The 17958-nt window shown below is 46.7% G+C and overlaps 3 protein-coding genes and 1 long non-coding RNA gene across 5 annotated transcripts; 1 reads left to right on the top strand and 3 right to left on the bottom strand.

Annotated features, from left to right (window-relative positions):
• Nucleotides 1-78: 78 nt before the first annotated feature.
• On the top strand, nt 79-2810 carry LOC119322123 (transcription termination factor MTEF18, mitochondrial-like). The gene is made up of 2 exons (XM_037595623.1): nt 79-356; nt 720-2810. Exon 2 carries the CDS (start codon nt 1299-1301, stop codon nt 2622-2624), a length of 1326 nt encoding a protein of 441 aa, XP_037451520.1. The 5' UTR covers nt 79-356; nt 720-1298; the 3' UTR covers nt 2625-2810.
• A 948-nt stretch (nt 2811-3758) lies between these two features.
• On the bottom strand, nt 3759-4915 carry LOC119302169. The gene is made up of 2 exons (XR_005147384.1): nt 4599-4915; nt 3759-4345 (listed from the first exon to the last, which is right to left on the bottom strand). It is a non-coding gene; the product is annotated as an uncharacterized LOC119302169 (long non-coding RNA).
• Nucleotides 4916-7293: 2378 nt separating this feature from the next.
• Nucleotides 7294-8357, bottom strand: LOC119302161 (protein Rf1, mitochondrial-like). The gene has a single exon (XM_037579192.1). It carries the CDS (start codon nt 8160-8162, stop codon nt 7383-7385), a length of 780 nt encoding a protein of 259 aa, XP_037435089.1. The 5' UTR covers nt 8163-8357; the 3' UTR covers nt 7294-7382.
• A 4305-nt stretch (nt 8358-12662) lies between these two features.
• On the bottom strand, nt 12663-17640 carry LOC119322108 (protein Rf1, mitochondrial-like). Of its 2 annotated transcripts, XM_037595615.1 has the most exons (3): nt 14836-17640; nt 14288-14773; nt 12663-13934 (listed from the first exon to the last, which is right to left on the bottom strand). In XM_037595615.1, exon 1 carries the CDS (start codon nt 17530-17532, stop codon nt 15154-15156), a length of 2379 nt encoding a protein of 792 aa, XP_037451512.1. In that variant the 5' UTR covers nt 17533-17640; the 3' UTR covers nt 12663-13934; nt 14288-14773; nt 14836-15153. The 2 variants fall into 2 exon arrangements, with proteins under 2 accessions (XP_037451512.1, XP_037451505.1); XM_037595608.1 differs by having other exon boundaries at nt 14288-17640.
• Between the last annotated feature and the right edge of the window lie 318 nt (nt 17641-17958).

The raw sequence follows: 17958 nt of genomic DNA, 5'->3' as shown, positions 1-17958 counted from the left end.
ATACCACAACATAGAAGGCCTATTTATCAAGTAGTACTAGTCCTACGGACGAACGAATCCAGCCCCGTGAGCCAGCAACCAACTCAATTTTGCCTAAAAAAAACTCGAAAAAAAAAAGCAACCAACTCAATCCCCTTGGACTTGCGAGTTGCGACGGCAGACGCCTGAGCGTCGCTGCGTCGGGGTGGGGCACCGGCGTCCGGCCTGTTGGCCGCTGTGGCTTGCCGGCGTGGGGGGCGACCGCCGGTTGGTGTCCGGCCGGGTTGGACTAGCTGGAACATCCGCTCCTCGGCTCCTGCCTCCGCCGCCAACAACATCAGACAAACATCGACGCCGCGCAGTGCCTCAGTGAGCCGGTGAGCAGACTGCCCTCGCTGGATCTCTCTCAATCTCTCGCCTATGGAGATTGTGGAGAGTTCAAATAGTTTGATTCTACAAAATAAAAATCCCCTTAGTTGAGGAAAATTCTAATTAGGTCATCTGGTCATGGATCTTGTCAATTGGATTTTGTACTGAAATAGAAAATGCCCTTTAGAGTGAACCGAATTCTGCCCATGGTTAAATAGGACTTTATTTAGGGGTGCAAAGAAATGAAGATCTCAGTTGTAGTGAACATCTTGTAAGCTAATGTGAAGAAGATCAATATAATTATCCAAGTTTCTTGATATTTGCAATATTTAACTTGTTGTATTCGTATGATTTTGTATTTTTTTTTACAGCTCCACCCCTCCAAAGATTTCTTTCAAGCGCCGCCACTGATGGGGTGGGCATGGGCAGCCCTCCGGTCCGGAGTTCCAAGGTGGCGTGCCCAAAATCCATCGTGCTCGTCCAGCTGGGTCGGCTCGATCGGCCTCATCATCCGGTCGCAGCCCTATTCGACCGCTCCCAGTCCCAGCCACGGCGGGGAGGAGGATGGGGATCCAGACGAGGTCAGGCAAGAGATGATGAACAGATGGATGTTCCGCACCGCACAGACAACTTTCAGGGACTACCTCCATGCCGAGCGCGGCTTGTGCTTCACTGACGCCAAGCATATCAGCGAGCGCTCGCCTGTCTTCCTCGGCGAGCTGCTGGAGGAGGTGAAGGTGAACAAGGCGGTGACGAAGGCTGCTGATCAGGGTGGAGACGAGGCGAGGCTGAGGTCAAAAGTGAAGAAGAGGGTCAGCAGGGCGCTGGTGCGATTGTTCCGCCGCCGCCCTGTCAACGAGTTCAGGCCCTTCTTTGAGAGCATTGGCCTCAGGCCGAGCGAGTGCGATTACCTCTTGCCGTAGGACCTCACATTCCTCGTGGATGCCAAGATGCTGCTCGAGAGCTACCATGCACTATGCAGTTACAGCATCGCACGCCGCAAGATTGGAAGAATATACTGGAATGCTACCGAGGTGTTTAGTCTTGGCCAGGGCGTTCTTGCATCTAAGCTCGAGGCCCTTGAGGGTCTAGGCTTCAGTAAGGCCAGTGTGATCAAACTAGTGGTCTCTACTCCGACCGTGTTGGTTCATGACCCAGCTGTGGAACTGAAGACGTTCTTGCTGTGGCTGGACGACATTGGGATTCAGCGAGACTGGATCTGCCAGTTCTTATCTGAAAGGGTGTCCTATAATTGGCCAAAAATGGTCCAAGCTCTTCAGTCCTTGAGTGATCTGGGGTTCACCAAGGATGACATTGGTAAAGTGGTGAGGAAAAATCCACATTTGTTGTTGGAACAGTCTGGTGGGGAACTACATTCCACAGTTGACACCATGCAAAGGGTTGGATCTGGAAAAAGGGAGTTACTTGATCTTTTTCTGAACCACCCCAATGTTAACAGCGTGGATGTCGGTTGGAACATATCGAAGGGATCATGTTTCTTACATGACATTGGCATAAGCTATGGTGATGTGAAGAAGATTTTGGATTCTGATGGATGGATGTTCGGTGCTGCCCCCATGAAAGCCACGAGCACCATTCTTGCGCAACTCAATGTGGGGAAGGCACGGCTGCGAAAGATCATAATGGAGGAACCACGTCAGTCGCTGAATTATACGATTGGCTCAAAGGTCAGCAGACTACCGAGATGTAAACCTGAACCCTGTCTCAAGGAGAAGAGGGAATTCTTAAGACGCATAGGATTCATTGAAGGCTCGGAAGATATGGAGAAGGCGCTCAAAGCTATCCGTGGAAAAGGCGCCAACCTGCAAGCTCGGTACAACAAACTAGTGGAGAAAGGGGTGGACCCAGAACATGTAGCCCACATGGTGAAGGTTGCTCCTCGGATTCTGAATCAGAAGACGGACGCCCTTGCTTATAAGATATCCTTCCTTGTGCATGTGGCGGGTTATCCCCTGAGTGCTCTGCCTGCGTTCCCACGGTACCTAGAGTTCACCGTGCACAGAAGCAAACTTAAGATGCTGATGTACAGCTGGCTGCTAGAAAGGGGGCTGGCTGCACCCCGACTTACTCTAAGCACGGTCCTAGCTTCCTCTGAAACAGAATTCATCAAGGCTCATCATGTATATAAGGTTCCCATGGGCCGTGACGTTTGGTGGAAGCTCAAGCGTGAGGGAGGTAGCTTCGGCCAAGAGGAGATCAGATGGCTGCGACACAGGTGCAACTTGGATGATAGTCGAATCGAATGTATGATTTGACTGCTTTTTTTTTCTTTTCTTTTCTTTCTGCATTTCTAGCTCAATGCATTATTCAGGTAGTACAACCTTCTATGATTCCTGCCTCCTCACGTATGCCAGTTCTCTTTTGGAAGAAACATGTGATAATCCTGTCAGTGATATTTATATTTTGGGCTTCTGGCATTATGGTACTGGCATTTATCATCACATTGTTCTTTTGACGTCATGGTAGTACTATTTCACATCTTATTCACATTGTACTTTTTTTTAACGTATTGCCGAGAGCTCAGAGTTGGTCTTAGCAGTATTCAAAATATATCCTCAAAACAATTTGTGTTAGCTCATTTTGGTCCCTCCGAATTTCTGACCATATAAATGGCTGAAACACCTTCTCCTAATGTCCTGCCTAGACTCTCGTGGTCCAGGTGTTGGAAAATGAATAATGAGAGAATGGAAGATGAAGACAAAAAAGAAACAAACAGGAGAAAAATCTTACAGGTTAAAGCTTTCGGATTGAGGATGTATATAGTGTGGGGTGTTTGGTTTAGTTCACTGTTTATTCAGAGCCATGTGTGTCCCAGGAAAGAGCAGGAATCATGTTAACAATTTTCAAACACGGTGGGGGTTAGCCCATCCCTAGGTCAGTTACCTCTCTATATGTACGAAATCTACAAATGGTATATTGTCTTTTAATCAGAAAACATTTGGGCCCGGTCAAAAAGTGAGGCGGCACAACAACTAACCAACTGCAGGGACATCAATGATGATTTGAATTTGGTTCTTCTGCTTGCACGGACAGCAAAGGCCAAGGTTTGCCAGAACGAAATAAAATCTTTAAAAGGAAGGATATGTGTAGCTGACGAGAATACGACCCCAGAAAATGATACTGTCCTTTCATCAAACAGAAACTTTTAAGATTTATATCTAATATTGTACATACTTGCTAGCAAGAGTTTAGAGATATTCACCTATCCAGCAATATGAACTGCTGCAAAACTGGCAACTGCTCTGACACATCATAGGGCAAAGTAAAATCAGTTCAAGCAAAGTAAAACAGAACAACTGTCAACTTGGCTTTGATCATTGTGATCCAGCTAGGATTTTTTTCAAGAGCACCCACTTGTAGCTGTTGACTTCAATTCATTCAGAGCTTTTCGTCATCAATTTGATTATAATTTAGTAAGCTCAAAGAAAGCACAAAGTCGCCAACTCCTTTGGACATGCCTAGCTAGCAGATTTGATTTACAATCATCCAAGAAAGCTTGAAACAAATTCCAAACATGTATACCACTCTATCCTTTTTGTTCTTCCTTTTTTGCATAATACAAAATGCAGACAAATGAGATAGCACAGCACCGGTAAAAGAATTGGTGCTGCACTTTGGTCGCGGCAATACATCATAGGCTGGCTGCAGCCTTCTCAGCGGTGGCTCTATGGCAGCCCCCTGAACATCGTGATGTTGCACCTTGATGGATAGCCACTTCCTGTTGCCCCGCCGCACCAACAGGTCCCTCTTCCCTGTCGTGTCCTCTGTTGATGTGCATGCCGTAGTCCTCGCATTCCTCCCCATTCGCTGAGGCCTTGTTCGGTTGCGTGTAGAACCGAGGGGATTGAAGAGGTTTGAGGGGGATTTAAACCTCTTATAAGTCAAAATACATCTTAATCCTTGCCAATCCCCTCCAATCCTCTTGGGAGGAGGATTAACAGAACAAGCCCTGATGGAGGTGGTAGGTGAGGTGGCCCTGCATGTCACGCAGAACCAAAGCCATTACACGGTGAGCGCATAACAAGAAAAGACCTCAAATTTTTGAAATAAAGAAGGGATATCTCATGGGTGTAGTGTATCAGGGGATGTCAGGGAACTCCAATGCGAATAGTATGTGGTGTATAACTAACAGTGGCTATAATATAGTCATTCATGGCCTAGTAAGAGCCCCTAAAAAATGTATGATCTGCCAATGAACACCACTAGGTAGGATCTTCAGTAACACTGACCACGATGAGACAGACGAGCCAGTCAGAGGCTGTAGACCCCCAGGCTGGGTCGGCAGTATCCATGAGATTGCCACAAGGTAGGATCTTCAGTAAAACTGGTCACGATGAGAAGAACGAGCCAGTCTGTAGACCCTCGGGCTGGCTTGGCAGTATCTATGGGATCTGGCAAGTTTGCTGGAAGATCATGCATGCATTGTTCTGAAACAGGCTGAATATACCAAAGAAGTGAGTATCATTATAGCACCAGTGTACTCCAACAGCAAAATAAGATACAAAACAAAACCAGCATTGTGCATATAGAAGGAAGGATGACAATTGATTTCGGGACAAGTTGGGCATTTATCATAACTAAAATTAGAGTAATACTTGATATCATGACTAGTTTCTACATATAAGCTAAGTATAATACACAAAAACTAGCTGCATAGTAAATTCCTTAGTTCATCCTGCTTGATGTGTTCAATTAATTATTCATTAAACCACTGATGTATCAACACCCCAAAATATCGTCGAGTGATGATTTTATTTCACATTTTCAAAGCGGTACAAGCGCCAGACAAGAAATTTACCTGGTTGCACATACAAGAGACCTGCCTCCAACCTCCACTTCTCTCCCTATGCATATTTTTACTTTCAACATTGCAGAGCTTATATTTCCTTCTAAAGTAGAGGTTCTTTAGGTCAAGAAGTTCCATATAAATCAGGAGGTACCATCTGCAAGTTCTCTACAAGGAAATGGTTTGATTCACTTTCCTCCGTCACAAGAGGTGGTGCTGGAGCCCTGACTACCCTCGGTAGAACTTCGCTCTAGCTAGGGGCCAAAGACTTGCCTCCTCCCAAACCCAAATTATCATCATCTACCTGTAGATCAGGAGGCTTTTCAATTCCAACATTCTCATGCTACAGTCACGCCAGATCTCACAGCATTTCAGGAATAGCACAGACCTCCCCCATGCTCCTGTGAGCTGAGCCCAATTTCTTTACTCTAACAGGTCACGAACCTGACATAGTCACATCCAAGTCCCAAGACAAATTATTGAGAAACAAAGGTATATTATGCGATGGCACAACACCCTGGAATTGCACATCATACACCAATTTAGCCAAATGGAAACCATCCGCAGGCCGCAGCTCGGTTCCAAACAATACCGTCAAGCACATCAGGGTTGCAGTGAGACCAGAGTCCACCAGAAGGAAGAGCTCGATGAACTCTGGGACAAGATCCACACACACAATATTTTCACCATTAGCAAAAGCTCCAGACACCAGACAGCCAGCCTTTGCACAAGGAGACATCATGTAGATGGAACAATGACCATAGCATACACGCCCAATAGCCACAAGTCGGACGAGAACACCATAGTGGCACTATCACCCAGCTCGATCTTGGTGAGTGGATGGAAGAGAATACATGTTGACATCGTTAAGACGGAGATCCGAACCATGCCAAGGCTTATCTACCAAGTCCAGTGCATCAAATGACTCCCTCAAAAAATTGGTATTTCGCGGGGAGCAATTGTAATTGTTCCCGATATTTGCCTTTCTCCGAAAAGAGAGACAACAACAACGAAGTGGTTGAAACTTCAAAGGAGATGATCTTCCCGTCAACTTTCGACATATAATTTCCGGCCTTGACTATCTCCCCCTTTTCCAATAATTTTCTGATGATATCATTTACAAGACGAAAGCTTGGAGCACAACCACGCTTCTCCATTGATGAAAACATATTGTCAGCTTCTTCCAACGATCCTTCTTTCAGAAGATTCTGTATTACTACTCCGTAAGTAGAGGCATTAGGTACCAGCCCACAGGCTGGTAATAAAGCAAACAAATCGTTAGCTTCTTCTCTTCTCTGAACCTTGTAGATTGCCTTAATCATGGTATTGAGTATCACAATATCGAACTTCACATTCATTGCAACTAATTTCTGGAAAAAAGCGATTGCTTCATCGGTGCAGTTATTCCTACAAAGTCCTCCAAGAACTATGCTGTATGTGGAAATGCTCACTGCTGTTCCAGTTTCGATCATCTCATGGAACATCTTTTTCGCAGCAACAGTTCTTCCAGCACGAAATAACCCATCCAGTATGATGTTATATGTAACAGTGTTAGGTTTAACTCTGGTATGCAACATTTCTCTGAATAGAATAACGCCATCATCAAGCCTTCCACTCCTACAATAGCCATTAATAAGTGTATTATATGTAATCACATTTGGCTTAATGCCAGCTGATACCATGGAATCAAGTAGTCGGAGTGCTTCCTCCATCTTGCTGACTAAGCAATATCCGTCAATCAGCATATTAAATGTAATGAGATCAGGTCTCTCACCAATGTCTATAACCAAGTCAAAGATATGGTGTGCGTCCATAACCCTTCCTTCGTTGCACAGACTATGCATTATTGAACTGAAGAAGACAATGTTAGGGTGAAGAATACCTTTGTCCGTTATTTCAAAAATCAACTTCTTCACTTTCACCAGATCACCAAGCGTACAGAAACCCTGAATTAGGGAGTGATAAACAACTTTGCTCGGTTGTACTCCCTTCCCAATCATCCGATTAAAATTGTCCATAACATCAGTCAACCTACCCATTCTGCAAAGTGCAGCTATTACAGTTGCATAGGTGAACACATCCGGACTCACTCCTTGTCCCCGCATTTCAGTAAGCATTGACATAGCTTCATCCATCATTCCACATTTAGCATATGCATTAATTAATATGTTGAAAACGTGGCAATCGGGTACAATACCATTGTTTGCGATTGAATTAAAGAGATCAATCATATCTGCAAAGAATCCCTCAGCGGCATACCCGTGAAGCAGAACACGATACGTAACGATGTTAGGCTTGTGGCCTTTTGCAGCCATGGAATGAAAATTTCTGCAGCTTCTTTGCTTCTTCCATGCTTGCAGAGGGAGGTCATCAACGAGCTCCAAGTAACAATATTTGGAGCAAGACCACGGCTTGTCATTTCTCTAAACATTTGAGTCGCCCTTTTCCACTGGCCCAAAGTGGAATATCCATGGATCATTGCATTATATGTCACTTCATTCGGTCGAATATCATCATCAACCATCTGCTGAAGGAACAACTCAGCCTTGTCCATAGCTCCTGCCTTGCACAGCGCATCAAGAATCGAATTATATGTCACCACATCATGCAGAACCCCTTGCTGCACCATTTCATGGTATCGATCGCATGCCTTGCTTACTTCCCCTTCCTGCAGGAAGCCATGGATGACCGTGTTGTATGTCACTACGTCAGGGGAGCAGCCACCTCCTTTCGTCATCATCTGAAGGAGGTCGAGCGCCCGCTGGCTGCTGCTATTATCACATAAGCTCTTAAGAACTGTGTTGTATGAGATGACATCAGGCACACAACCAAGCTTGGACATCCTATGAAGCAGCACGCTGACAGCCTCGTCTGTCCGTTTTGCGCAGCAGAGGCACTTGAGGAGGGTGTTGGTGACGATATCATCTGTTTTGAGGCCTCTCCTTAGGAGGCGGCCAAATAAGGCAAACCCAAGGTCTGGACGACAGACGCGGCAGCAGCAGTTCATCAGGGTGGCGTAGGTGTAGGCTGTGGGCGGATCCGGCTACAACGACAATAGGGAGAGCCTGCTACGTGATGAGGAGCCAGACGACGTGGAAGAGATCACCCTCCGCATCGTGTTCTGCCAGTCACGCCTGGACAGAGGTGGCAGCAATGGAAGCTCACATTCCACGCCGGCCCCCGTCTCCCGGTGATGTAGTGTGGGCGACGTCACCGGCCACTCACGGCAGGTACTCAGCTCCGGCCGCTCCGCACCCTTGCAGGTATGCCGCCACTCTGCACCTGCTCTACTAGCTCCAGAGGGTGTCCCTGGCCATCCCTGGGTACTCATGCCCTCGTTGGCGCCGTCGCGGGCATCGCCCGAATTGGAGGCATGAGCCGCACGTCGCGAGCGGCTGCAAACGAGGAAGAGGACGACATGGGGAAAGGCACTGGCCGCACGTTGGGCAAGCGCGCACCGATGGATCCAGAGGACGTGCTCCTCGAGACGCGGCGACTCCGCCGCAGAAAATTCAAAGCGCTTGGACTCGCCATCAAGCAGTCGGAGCGCGAGACAACGGCGGAGGCATCGACCAAGGCGAAGGCAACCCGGCATGCCAAGGAGCGGAACCACACGGTTCAGAGGATGACCAGACAGATGTCCTCCGACGACTACTTGCACCTCACCGACAGCTCCAACTCCGGCCGCCGACGCCTACATGAAGGGGTACAGCCGCATCATCGTCCAGAAGGGGCCGATGAGGAAATGGTGATTTCCACCGGCATTCTCCATCTCTCCATTGTATTTACCATTTTATGTTTAAATAGTGTCTGACATGAAAACTTGTTCTTTTGGTTGTCCGATGAATGGTGCTATGTGAATTATGCTCGATAATGTCTGAATCAAGTCTGTCTGTTGCTAGTTTGCTGATCTACGTAGGTTTGTTGTTTACGTTGCATGGATATAAGTTTCAGATATGAGGTAGACGAGTGCGGACACAACAAAATGTTGGGTGAGTCTGCGGATGTTTGAGGGACCAGATTAGATACTCAGAGACGCGTCGGCGAATGTTTGGGGAACTGGATTAGATATTCACGGTTGTAGATGCTCTAATGAGATGATCCCTTCTCCTCCTCCCCGTCTACCCATCCGCTACCGGCCATGTTGCACTCATCCGAACACCTTCGGATCTCAATCCCCGCTCTCCCCGCCACAACAGTGGCTCAATTAAGGCCTCATTCGGTTTGAAGGGTTTTCATAGGAAAAACATAGGAACAAGGATTTTGGAGAAAAATTTCCTAAAGATACATTCAGTTTGTAGGAAATGTGTATAGGAATTTCAAAGTAATGCTACTCATTTCCTGTATTTTTGGAGGAAACTACGCATCCACTCAAAGCTCATTTTGCGCGTAGAAACGAGGCAAGTTGGTTCCTTACGATGGCAAATGTCATCCTGTCAAATTCCTATACTACTCCTAATTCCCACGTTTTGGTTTCCTCCAAACCAAATGAGCCGTAAGTCGTTCCAGTTCATTTCAGGATTCTGGACTGAAAATAGATATGCTCAACTCTCAACATGATACATGTAAAAAAAACTCTCTCAACATAATAAATGGTATTCTCTCCGTTTCTTTAAGATTTTGTCTAAAGTCAAACTTTAACTTCATAAAGTTTGACCAACTTTCTTGAAAAAAAAATTACAATACAAAATCAATATCATTAGAGCATAATGAAATTAACTTCCATATTGTATAACTTCAGCATTGTAGATGTTGATATTTTTTCATATAAATTTGGTCAATCTTTATGAATTTGACTTCAGACAAATTTTATATGCAGAATAAAAAGAAACAGAGGAAGTACTTACATGAGATGGTTGTAAAGCTGCACAAAAGACGCAAAGTTGTAGGTAGACCGGGAAAAAAGCTACTCATTTTCCAGTCATGCACCATTTCTTTTCCTCATTTATCGTGTCTGTCTATCTATGCACAAAAAAAACTGAATGGTTTGGACTCACCAAAACATTCTGATTACAACACCAGACTTCGCATATATGGTGTTCACTTAACACTTGACAGAATACAATAAAACAAAGAGAAATGATCAGTCCGTTTTCTTTTGAACCTTCAAAGACAGTAGGAAAGGTTCTACTGACATGCATTAACTCATGAATCACATTTCACAATTACTCCTACATGCTAGTCCACCCAATTCCTTCTCTCCCCATGACTGGGGAATGGGTTATAGAGTAACCACAAAGAGAAGCCCTAGGCTAGGTTTGGCCCTGTGTACAGGCAAACTGAAGCCCTGCCTTATAATTCCAGAAAATGACTTTATTCAGAACCAAATCAAGTTATTAAAGAAAATAGGCTGCACCAAGCAAAAAATCACTACTCCTTCCGTCCCAAAATATAAGATCATTTTTTACACTACCATATTGTCAAAAATGATCTTATATTTTGGGACAGAGGGACTACAAGCCAGCTATTGCAAAGAGCTCAAAGAAAAATGAACTAATGGGAGTGGACAACATTTGTAAGTCCAGCTATTTGTGATGCGCATAGAATTATCAATTGTTGGACAACCTGGGTTAACTTGTAAAAATGTTGACACTGCTAACTTATTGTTTCTGAAATCTATAGAAGTTCAGACCTACTCCTTTTGTAACTTCATATAAGACGTGTTTTGACACTGTCATAGACTATAAAAACGTCTTATAAAAAGTTACAGAGGTACTCCCTCCGATCGGAAAAAAGTGTCGCAGCTTTGTACTAAGGTTAGGTCAACCTAGTTCAAAGCTGCGACACTTTTTTTTGGACCAGAGGGAGTAGTACTTTTTAGGCTTAATTGTTGACATTTTCTCTTGCATCGTAATGAAAGACACATTGTCAAGTGTTGTTCCATTTTCCGTATCTGTGTGTCTCTTTACCCTCACGATGCACCAAAATTGACCATCCTTCTGATGCTGCCCATCTCTCTTTCTTTTGTTGCTAAATTTTAAGTGTCAGGTGACAACATAAGGACAGTTTTTGACATAATACTACTATACACGATGTCAGTATGGTGCCAACCCAATTATAAATGTCACCGGATGAGCAATTGCCTAAGAGTTCCTCTATCTAGGTCTTATACCAATAGTAAAGGATGAAAAGACTGCTGCACAGTTTGAGTAGTATAAACCTTGCCTAAAATCACATGATTCTTGTGGAAATATCCTTTATCTTACTGTACTGTAGTACAAGGTTTAGAATATGCATACCTAGAAGGATAGGTCCACTCGAAAATTGGTGCAGAGAAACGATCATGCTTTTAACAGCACAAATGTGTTCTTCTCAAGATTTACCAATAAAGGTCACAAATGCACATGCAGAAGTAGCAGTAATTTAATTGTCAAAGCAAATGCTTCAAAGTCGAGAAAATTTAAACTGGAAACTGTCCATCAATTAGTCTTTGCCATATCTTCTTCATACCCGGGAGCTGAAACTGATTATTTAGTCTCAACAATAATAAACCATTAATTCAACTATGTATCTATTATGGGTACATAAAATGTGAAAAAGTACTACCTCCGATCCATAAGATGTGTCGCAGTTTTGAACTAACCCCAGTTCAAAACTAGTTCGAAACTGTGATACTTATTTTGGATCGGAGGGAGTACTTTTTCACAGAGGAAGCGACCAATATAAAAGTAATAATGGTAGTTTTAGTGAAGTGGGTACAAGATAACAACTGTGGCGATGGCCAAATGCTTCACGGACTGGACATGGCAAATAAAACCAGTTAACAAAAAGGCAATACGGGATCGACGCGATATGGATGCAAGATTGATTAAAGTACAGAGACTAAGATGGGAAGCATATATTCTTAATCCTTTTTACAGAAAGTAGGACATGATGACTCAACGAACAAGATAGGGCATCATGAATTAGAATATATGCAAGGTAAAACAGAAGAGGATATGCAATATCTACAGTGGTCGCTCCCGCGAGCCACGGGGGGAAACCCTAGCCGCCGCCGCCCCTACCTTCAACTCCTCTCCCCTCGCCGCCGCCGGAGCTTGCCGGCGGGCAAAGCCCGGCCGGCAGCGGCGGCGGCAGGGCCTCCTCTCCTCTCCGAGCAGTGGTGGGCGGCGCGGGACGGCCCCTTCGTTCCGGGACGCGGCGCTTTGTGGGGCGCAACGACGGTGGTGGCTGTTGCTCCGGCGTGGAGGGCTGCGTGTGTTGCCGGTGGTGTTGCTCGTCATGGCGGCCGAGGCGGCACGGACCTGACTGCGACGGGGCTCCAAATCGGCCTTCAAATCTGGCGGCTCCTTGTCAGGCGGCGCGGGGGGCTGGCCATGACCTCGCGAGGTCGTGGCTCGGGGCGTGGTCCGCGGCGGCGTGCGGCCTGCTCCTGCAGCGGTGCGGCGGTGTGGGTCATCGGTGGCTGGGCGCTTTGGAGGCCCTCTTTGGCTGCAGGATTCGGACGGTCCGGCGACCCTCGCTGCGGTGGACGGGGTGGCCGCTGCTGCGCCGCGTCGGCCTGGCTGGAGGCCATGGCGGGGCGTCAGGGGTGACGTCTGGGAAGGTTGCAGGAGGGACGGGTGGGCTCTCTACCCGTCACCGGTGCAGGGGGCGCCGGTCCGGACATGCTCCGCTCCTCTCCTCCCCATTTCCCCTGCCTAGTGCTTTCGGGTTCGTGGTGTTCGGGGTAGGCTGGTCACCGGCGGCTCTGTCCTGCTAGGGATTGGTCGGTCATTTCCAAGCCTGTTCCTTTGTCGGTCTCTAGAGTGTCGGGATGCAGAGCGGCGGCCTAGGTGGTGGGAGCGTGCTCATGGGCGGAGCTCGCGGCTCAGGTGCGGGCTAGTCTCCATGGTCGCATGGGCGGCATGGCGGCTGGTGCTTGTCGATCGGTGGCGGTGATGCGGCTCTGTCCCCAGGACTGTCCGTAACCTGGTCGGAGGCGGAGTTGTTGACCTGGATGAAAATCCTGCCTGGCATGTCCAGGCCGACGGAGGCGGCGCCCGAGGACGTCGGCATCTTCTTGAAGACTCCGTTGCGGTTGCTCCATGTCCTCCAAGGTACCCCGGATGAAAATCTTGATCCTCTGGATCGGGTGGTGGCGGCACTCCGGTGGCGTATCCTTCTTGAAGGCACCGCCTTGGGGTTCATGGATCGACGGCTTGCAGCTTGGTCTCTTCTGTGGCTTGTTCCCGGTTGAGTTCTCCCTCGACTTCCTAGTGTGCCTGGTGTGTATCTTTGTTGTCTTGGAATTGTTTGGGGGAGTGTTGGCTGCATCTTAGCACCTATGTATCTTGCCTTGGGTGCGTGTCGTGTTGTGTGTTGTATCGCTCGTTGTAAGTGGTTGGTGCTTTATATATAAAGCGGGGCGAAAGCCTTTTTCGGTAATATCTACAGTGTCAGTATGAACATAGTGGTACATGTGGCTATATCCACTGAGAAACTTCTGGCCAGTATGCATGGGCAGGTACAGAAGTTCGGCCGGCAGACCAAGGTTTTCTCGTAGACCACATATGTGTTTAGTAAAGATGATTATGCGTACAAAAGTTATGTGTGCATTCCTCATGTGAATGATTACCAGTGGATTAGTGGACACAAGTACTATACTGGGAACAGTATGTGGTGTATAATATAGTCACTCATGACCTAATAAGAGCCCCTATTAATGTACTCTCTGCCAATGATCACTCACCGCCAAGAGAAGCACGAGCCAGTCTGTAGACCCCCGGCTGGCTTGGCAGTATCCATTAGATCTGGCGAGTTTGCAGGAAGACCATGCCGTGCATTGTTCTGAAATAGGCTGAATATATCAAAGAAGTGACGATTAACGTTACAAACAATCAGTAAACTCCAACAACAAAAAAAGATATAACACAAAACCAGCCTCGTGCACACAGAAGGATGACAACTGATTTCTCGACAAATTGGGCAATTATCATAAGTAAAATGAGAGTAATACTTGATACCATGACTTTCTAAGTAGATGCTGAATATAATACATAAAAAGTAGCTACATAAATGCCTTAGTTAACGTTCATCCTGCTTGGTCAATTAATTATCATTATACCGCTAATCTATCAACACCCCAAAATATCGTCAAGCAATGACTTGATTTAACATTTTAAAAGTGGTACAAGCGCCAGACAAATTTACCTGGTTGCATATACAGCACACCTGCCTCCACTTCTCTCCCTACGCATTATTTACTTTCTACATTGCAGAGCTTATATTGCCTGCTAATCTGTAGGCCAAGAAGTTCCATATAAACCAGCATGTATCATCTGCAAGTTCTCTACAAGGAAATGGTTTGATTCATTTTCCTCTGTCAGAAGAGGTGGTGATGGTGCCCTGATTACATTGGTAGAATTTTACTCCAGCTAGGAGCCAAAAATTTGCCTCCTCTGAAATTAGCATCATCCACCTGTTGATCAGGAGGCTTTTAAATTCCAAGATCCTCATGTTACACTCACACCAGATCTCACAGCATTTTAGGATAGTGCAGACCTCCCCTTATGCTCCTGCGAGCTCCGCCTGAGTTCTTTGCTCTAACGGGTCACAAACCTGACATAGTCACATTCCCCGGGGCGAAGGATTGAGAAACAATAGAGGTACATTATGCGATGGCACAACACCTTGGACCTGCACATCATACGCCAATTTAGCCAAATGGAGACCATCAGCAGCTGGGTTCCAAACATTACCATCAAGCACATCAGCGTGCAGCGAGACCGACTCCACCGAGAGAAAGAGCTCCATGAACTCTGGAACAAGATCCAACATCGTATGATTGTCATTAGCAAACGCGCCACACCAGACAGCCCTTGCACAAGGAGACAACATGTAGACGGAGCAGTGACCATAGCATACACGCCCAGTAGCCACACATCAGAGCAGAACACTGTGGCGCACGGCATTATCACCGAGATCGATCTTGGCAAGTGGATGGAAGAGAACACATGTTGACATAGTTAAAAGGGAGCTCCGAACCATGCCAAAGCTTATCTACAAAGTCCAGTGCATCAAATGACTCCACCAAAGAAATGGTATTTCGCAGGGAGCAATTGTAATTGTTCCTGGTATTTGCCTTTCTCCGAAAAGAGAGACAACATCAACGAAGTGGTTGAAGCTTCAAAAGAAATGATCTTCCCATCAATTTTAGACATATAATTTGCTGCCTTGACTATTTCCCCCTTTTCCAATAACGTTCTGATGATATCATTTATAAGACGAGAGCTGGGAACACAACCACTCTTCTCCATTGATGAAAACATATTGTCAGCTTCTTCCAACGGTCCTTCTTTCAGAAGATTCTGTATTACTACTCCGTAAGTAGAGGCATTAGGTACCAGCCCACAGGCTGGTAATGAAGCAAACAAATCGTTAGCTTCTTCTCTTCTCTGAACCTTGTACATTGCATTAATCATGGTATTGAGTATTGCAATATCGAACTTCACATTCATTGCACCTAATTTCTGGAACAAGACGATTGCTTCATTGGTGCAATTATTCCTACAAAGTCCTCCAAGGACTATCCTGTATGTGGAAATGCTCACTACTGTTCCACTTTCAACCATCTCATTGAACAACTTCTTTGCAGCAATTGTTCCCCCAGCATGAAATAACCCATCCAGTATGATGTTATATGTAACAGTGTCAGGTTTAACTCTCTTATGCTCCATTTCTCTGAATAGAATAACACCATCATCGAGCCTTCCACTCTTACAATACCCACTAATAAGTGAGCTATATGTAACAACAGTAGGCTCAATGCCAGCTGATACCATGGAATCAAGTACACCGAGTGCTTTCTCCATGTTGCCGACTAAGCAATATCCGTCAATCAGAGTATTAAATGCAATGAGATCAGGTCTCTCACCAATGTCTATAACCAAGTCAAAGATATGGTGCGCATCTATGACCCTTCCTTCGTTGCACAGACTATGCATTATTGAACTGAAGAAGACAATGGTAGGACGACAAATACATTTGTCCGTCATTTCAGAAATGAACTCCTTCGCTTTCACCAAATCACCGTGTGTACAGAATCCCTGAATTAAGGAGCGATAAACAACTTTGCTTGGCTGTACTCCCTTCCCAATCATCTGATTAAAATTGTCCACAGCATCAGCCAGCCTACCCATTCTGCAAAGTGCAGCTATTATGGTTGCATAGGTGCACATATCCGGACTCATTCCTTGTTCCCGCATTTCAGTCAACATATGCATAGCTTCATCCATCATCCCACACTTAGCATATGCATTAATGAATATGTTGAAAACATGGTGGTCCGGTACAATACCTTTGCCTACCATTGAATTAAAGAGATTAACCATATCAGCAAAGCACCCTTCGGTTGCATACCCATGAAGCAAAATAGAGTAGGATACGACATTAGGCTTGTGGCCCTTCACAGCCATGGAATAAAGAAGTTCTGCAACTTCTTTGCTTCTTCCATGCTTGCAGAGGGAGGCCATGAATGAGTTCCAAGTGACAGTATTTGGTACAAGACCGCGGCTTGTCATTTCTCTAAACATTTGAGTCGCCTTTTTCCACTGGCCCAAAGTGGAATATCCATGGATAATTGCAGTATATGTCACTCCATTCGGTCGAATATCATCATCAACCATCTGCCGAAGGAACAGCTCAGCCTTGTCCATAGCTCTGGCCTTGCACAGTGCATCGATAATTGAGTTATACGTCACCACATCAGACACAATGCCTTGCTGCGTCATTTCATGAAATAGATTGCATGCCTTGCCTACTTTGCCTTCCTTAAAGAAGCCATAGATGACCGTGCTGTATGACACCACGCAGGGGGAGCAGCCATCTCCATCTCCTTTTGCCATCACCCGGAGCAGGTCGAGCGCCCGCTGGCTCCTGCCATCTTCACACAAGCTCTTTAGAACTCTGTTGTATGAGAACACATTAGGCACACAGCCGAGGTCGGACATCCTATGAAGCAACACGTTTACTGCTTCATCTGTCCGTTTTGCGCAGCAGAGGCACTTGAGGATGGTGCTGGCGACGATCTCATTTGTTTTGAGCCCTGTCCTTAGGAGGCGGCCAAATAAGGCAAGCCCTAGGTCTGGACGACGCACAAGGCAGCAGCAGTTCATCAGGATGCCGTATGTATGGACTGTGGGCGGCGCCACCCGCCGGCCTGCTTCTTCTCGGCATACGCGGTTGAAGAGGGCGAGGGCGAGGGAGGGGCCATCTTTGCAGGCTGCGGAGGGCGTAGCACGGGCAAGGGCGGCGAGGAATATCCATGCAGGGAGCGCTCGTGGACCCGGGTGGTCTGTTGTAGCAATTGGTCGAACAGGTGGTGTGCGTCCTCCGGTCTGAGCGTCCCGGCGCGGACGCGCTCCGTGGCCGCGGCAAATGCGGCGTGGGAAGACCATGACCGTGAGGATCGCGCGGTGGAGGTGGAGGTGGAGAAGGAGGAGGAAAGTCGGCGGCGGCGGAGGCCGATGCGGGACATGGGCATGGTGGAGGAGTTGCGGAGGCGAACGCGGGATATGGGCGTGGTGGAAGAGAAGGAGATGCGGAGGCGTAAGCTGGACACTGGGTAGGTGGATCTGGAGGAAGAGCGGCGGCGAAGGGGAATGGTGGCCGGCCACCGGCGTGGTGGAGTACGTGATGGTGATGCCGGTGGAGACCGTCAGTATCAGCGCCGGCCAGCTACCCAAGCCACAGGGAGACGCTACTGGGCCGGCTCAGTATCCACGGGTGATGTCATGACAACGTCAGGTGGGGTTTTCCTTTTCGTTTTTTCCTCCAGTTGTTTCTTCACTTTTTTTTTTCATTTTTCATTGGATGTAGCTTCC

The sequence above is a fragment of the Triticum dicoccoides genome, chromosome 1B (genome assembly GCF_002162155.2).
Source record: "Triticum dicoccoides isolate Atlit2015 ecotype Zavitan chromosome 1B, WEW_v2.0, whole genome shotgun sequence".
In the NCBI taxonomy this organism is placed as follows: domain Eukaryota; kingdom Viridiplantae; phylum Streptophyta; class Magnoliopsida; order Poales; family Poaceae; genus Triticum; species Triticum dicoccoides.
Note: the sequence above shows the minus strand (reverse complement) of the source record. Positions and strands in the feature narration are given on the sequence as shown.